Source organism: Microtus ochrogaster, chromosome 19 (assembly GCF_000317375.1).
Source record: "Microtus ochrogaster isolate Prairie Vole_2 chromosome 19, MicOch1.0, whole genome shotgun sequence".
Classification (NCBI taxonomy): domain Eukaryota; kingdom Metazoa; phylum Chordata; class Mammalia; order Rodentia; family Cricetidae; genus Microtus; species Microtus ochrogaster.
This window is the reverse complement of record NC_022021.1, coordinates 8,271,963-8,277,299: the sequence shown is the minus strand read 5'-3', so window position 1 is coordinate 8,277,299 and position 5,337 is coordinate 8,271,963. Positions and strand designations below refer to the sequence as shown.

The following is a 5,337-nucleotide window of genomic DNA, read 5'->3' as shown; positions in this document are numbered from 1 at the left end:
TGGTGAACCTAAAGAAACTAAATAAGAAGGTGAACCCAAGGAAAAACATATAGTTATCCTCTTGGCTATGGGAAGTAGACAAAATTGCCGGGGAGAAGGTTGGGATCTTGGGGGTGGGCTGGGATAGGGGTAGGGGGAGATGGGGAGAGAAAAGTTAGAAGGGAAGGAGGGGGGAACTTGGGGAAACAGGAGGAGTGGGATGGAGGAAGGTTGGACAGGGGAGCATGGAACCACAGTTCTTAGTTAGGGGAGCCACTTTAGGGTTGGCAGGCGACTTGACCCTGGAGTGGCTCCCAGGAGCCCATGGTGATGTCCCCAGTTGGTCCCTTGGGCAGCTGAGGTTAGGCAACCTGAGATGACCCTATCCTATAGCAATACTGACAGATTAGTAGATTTAATACAATAAAAATGGCTATCCTACCAAAAATAATCTACACATTCAATGCAATCCCCATCAAAATTCCAACATAATTCTTCACAGAACTTGAAAGGTCAATTTATAGCTTCATCTGGAAACACACACACAAAAGAACAGAGTAGCTAAACCAATCCTGCATATTAAAGGACCTCCTGGAGGAGTCACAACCTCACTCTCAAATTGTACAACAGAACTATAGTAGTAAAAGGAGCATGGTATTGGCACAAAAATAAACATGTTGATCAATGAAATAGAAATGATTGGCCAGATTAAGTTCACATACCTATGGGTACCCGTTTTTGATAAAGAAGTCAGAAATAAACATTAGAAAAAAGTATCTCAAACAACTGGCATTGGTCAAACTGAATGTCTGCATGTAGAATGCAAATAGAATCATACTTTTTATCCTGCACAAAACTCAAGTCCAAATGGATCAAAGATCTCAACATAAGACCACAGAGACTGAACCTGAGAGAAGAGAAAGTGGAGAATAGCTTTGAAGTAATTGGCACAGAAAAGACTTTCTGAACAGAACACCATTGCATAGGCACCAAATCAACAATTAATGAATGGAACCTCATGAAACTGAAAAATTTTTGTAAGACAAAGGACATCTTCATGCAAAGTGTCAGCTTGCAAAATCTGAAAAGATTTTACACATCTGATAGAGGAATAATATTTAAAATATATAAAAAACTAAAACAAACAAACAAAAAATCTAGACATTAAAAAACCAAAAAATCCAATTTAAAACTGGGGCATGGATCTAAACAGAGAATTCTCAAAAGATGAAATTCAAATGGCTGAGAAGGACTTAAAGAAATGCTTTTCTTGTTTATTTTTTTAAGGCACGGTTTCTCTCTGTAGCTTTGCTGCCTGTCCTGGAACTAGATCTTGTAGACCACACTGGCCTCAAACTTATAGAGATCCACTTGCCTCTGCCTCCCAAGTGTTGGGATTAAAGCTATGTGCCAACACCATCGGCTTAAGAAATGCTTTTCAATATCAGTAGTCATCAGGGAAATGCAAGTCAAAACTGTGTTGAGATGTGATCTTACATCAATCAGAATGGCCAAGATCAATAAAATAAATGACAGTTCATGCTGACAAGGGTGTGGAGTAAGTTGAGCACTCATTCTTTGCTGGTGGGAATGCAAACTTGTACAGTCACTATACAAATTAATGTGTCGTTCCTCAGGAAGCTAGTAATAGAGCTATCTCAAGACCCAGCTAGCTACACCACTCTCAGGCATATAACCCAAATGACTCTTCATCCACAGAGACACTTTCAACCATTTTCACTGTTGCTCTATTCATAATAGCCAAAAATTGGAAACAGCCTAGATACCTGTCAATGGATAAAAAAAAAGATGCATTTACACAATGGAATATTACACATCCCTTGAAAAACAAAGTCGCTGTGTAGTGGTGGTGCACACCTTTAATCCCAGCACTCAGTAGTCAAAGACAGGTGGATCTCTGTGAGTTGGAGGTTAATCCTATCTACAGAGCGAGTTCCAAGACAGGTTCCAAAGCTACAGAGAAACAGTGTCTTGAAAAAAAAAAGGAAGAAAAGAAAAATCATAAAATTCATAGATAAATGGAGGGAAATAGGGGAAAAAATCATCCTGAGTGAAGTAACTCAGACCCAGAATGACAAATATGGAATATATTTACTTAAATGTGGTTGTTAACTCTTCAGTCATTGGTAAGGAAGCTACAATCCACATAATAAGAGGCTAGGGAGAGAGTAAGGAAGTAGGGGAGAGATGGATCTCTCTGGGAAGGGGAAGTAGAATGGACAGTAATGGATGGACAAGAGGATCAACAGGGAGTTGGGGGGAAGAGAAAGGTAAGGGACAAGTAGGCACAGCTAAAACTAAGACCATTTGAGGAGTTGCATGAAAACCTAATAAAGTAGACGCTTTCTAGAATATATACATATATGAAGGTGCTCTAAACAAAACTGCCTGATAATGGGGGAGGCAGAGTATCAAGTGGCTGTCTCTTGTCACCAAATGAAGCTTCCAGCACTGGGAATGGGTTATATCTAACCAAGTGCTCAGCCAAGGTGGTCCCACGGACATAACCAAACAACCCAGGAAATCGCCAAAGCCATTGTTTGCTTTCCATAAAGTGATGGTAAGGCCCTACTGCTGAAGACAACACCTACAAACTCACTGAACATGGAGAAGTCAAGCCTTCACCCACCGGGTAATGGAACATAACTCTGGACACTACCAAAATAGAAGGACAAACAGCAAAACAGTTACAAACACTTTGGTTTAGAATAGTGAGCTCCCTGCTGGGTGTGCTGTTGCAACTGTGGCACGAAGCTTATGGGAGCAGCCAATCAATAACTGATTTGAGTTAAGGCTCACTCCAAGAGATGGAACCCACATCCAACTCTGCTTGGATGACAAGAACCTGAGACTAGATAGTCCAGGTAACTAGAGGAAAACTACATACTACTGTTCTGTTAAAGAAAGCAGAAATAAAATGCCTCTTACACCATTCTGCTATATGCATAGATTCATGCCTTGCTCAGCTATCATCAGAGAACAAGCTTCCTCCCGCAGCAGACAGGAACAAATACAGAGACTTGCAGCCAGACATTACACAGAGAGTGAGAAAACTCCAAATACCCAACCCTAAAAGGAATGTCTCCATCAAATCCCTCCCCTCAGGGCTCAGAGAACTCTGCGGAAGAAGAGGCAGAACCTTGTTTGCCACGAATACTCTCAACACATCCCACACGAGCATCTTTCCCTTTGTTTAGGTCAAAGAAGATTTTAAAACTTAAAAATTAAGGCTTCTCTTTTTCAGAATCACAGACCAAAGTAAGTTTCTCATTTTGACAATGAGCTGTACTTGGAATATAAAACACAGTATCTTGCATTTTTTATTTGAGTTTACTTAGGATTTTTGCATTTTAATAGAAGAAAGACTTCAGTATATGTTGCTGAAGTTTCAAAAAGTGAGAATACTTTTTACGAATGTTAACACTGGACAACTTAATTTGTACAATTAGAGTTTCTGAGGTTACAGCTGTTTCTTATGTTCCTTACAAGCACTGAGAACCCCACACAGTTCTCCTCCAGGGCCTAGCATGAAGGGACACTGTGAATATCAGGAGGTTTGATTCTTTACTACTTACTTTCTTATGGTAAATGCTACATAGTCCTCTCTCGATGTCAGGTAATTTACGTAGATGATTTTCTACCTGCTCAAACACACTGGATTCTGAATGGAGAACATCAGATATTGCATCAAGTCGGGCATTTATGTCCCTGTGAGAACAGAATAACAGCAATGAGCAGATGTTAGGAATTCAGAGTATAGACATTGCCCACTCTAATGCCTAGGACTCTGTCACAGTCACTATCTACAGAAGACGCTCTCATTCCATTCTTCCCTGCCTCCTTCTATCATTTGGCTCAACACGCAGATACCATCCATACAAGCAAAGTCTCTAGCTAAGTGTAACAGAGATGCCTCATGAGGCAAATACACAGAATATACTTCCCAGCTCCTCTAAGATTAGTCATGATCAGGTACTCAAGTTCTACTCATTGAAATGAGGATAGGAATGACATACGTCACCTCTGTGCCCAGGCTGATCAACCCTCCTATGTCAGCTTTCACACTACTCTTTGTGCCTTTGCTCAGAACACTGCTATAAGCCACATGTTGACTCCACCTGCCTGGGTTTGTGACTAGAGCAGAACATCCTCTACTTCCACATCCACTCTCAAATAAACTCGTGTAGTTGAACCACTGAGACGCGGGATATGCTATAATAGGCCTATTAAACAATAAGATGACTCGGTTATGGTGATAGTGGTACTGAATGAGCATGTGCTGGCAGAAATATGCGGCACTATCAATAAAAAGTGTGGAGACTGTGATGTCAAAAGACACCGGAAACCAGCATTGCAGGACTTCCTCAATGGTGACGTACCCTGAGGGGCGTTAGTCACTGGGGAAGGTGGGTGAAGGAAACCTGACTAAATGTACAATGAACTGTGGCCCAGTGAGTCCTATCGGACCAAAGGTCTACACTGGATAGCAAGGCCATCAGCGATTCTTAAGACAGTGGTAAGTGTGTATTTCTTGTGGATACAGGCCCTCAAGAAAATTTAAATGAATAAACCAGTGGATAAAAGAATGAAATGCTCTAGTGGAAACAGAAGCATCGGACATTAAGTAAACACAGTGGGGGACTAGAGATGGACAGTTCAGTATTTAGGAGCACTTGTTGATCTTGCAGAAGATCTGGGTTCTGTTTCCAGCACGCATATGCAGGCTCACAACCATCACTAACATCACTCCCAGGTGGGGGTCTCACATCCAAGATCAGCAGAGCGTCGATCCACATACGGAAGAAGTCCGGTTCGACACAACTCAATAGCCAGTGTTGGTTCAAACCTCAAGAATCTGACACCAGGCAGTTTATTTTAGGTATATGTAAGTACAGCACAAGTTGGGGGGAAAATCCTGGTGATAATTAACTCAAGCACTTGTGTATGATAAAGCTAAGACATGACTACATCAAAACTCTTTGTAAAGGCCATATATTCTCTTTCATAAAGATGGGGTCTATAGATAGACTACATTTGACATCTTCAGGGTTTGGGGAAGGATCTGATGTGGTCTCAGTCATACAGATAGTGCAAAGGTCACCAGGCCACAAGCCACCTCTGTTCCTGTTTGTAAAATACATGTGACAACTCCCACAAAGGTGGATTCTATAGACTGACAGAGAAATGCTCAGCATAATGGTCTGGAGAGGATGCCTGAGATAAACATTAGAGTCTGGGGGAACCAGATACATCCGGCCATACTACATAAGAGTCTGGGGGAGCCAGATACATCCGGCCATACTACATAAGAGTCTGGGGGAGCCAGATACATCCGGC

General features: G+C 41.6%; 1 protein-coding gene across 2 annotated transcripts in view; it reads right to left on the bottom strand.

Moving 5' to 3' along the window:
• The window catches only part of Msh3 (mutS homolog 3), a 162,556-nt gene that overhangs the window by 65,732 nt on the left and 91,487 nt on the right, over positions 1-5,337 (bottom strand). For both annotated transcript variants that reach the window (XM_005356505.3, XM_005356506.3), the window contains exon 13: positions 3,576-3,708. In XM_005356505.3, coding sequence (XP_005356562.1) covers positions 3,576-3,708 — 133 coding nt within the window. The remainder of the gene's footprint in view (positions 1-3,575; positions 3,709-5,337) is intronic.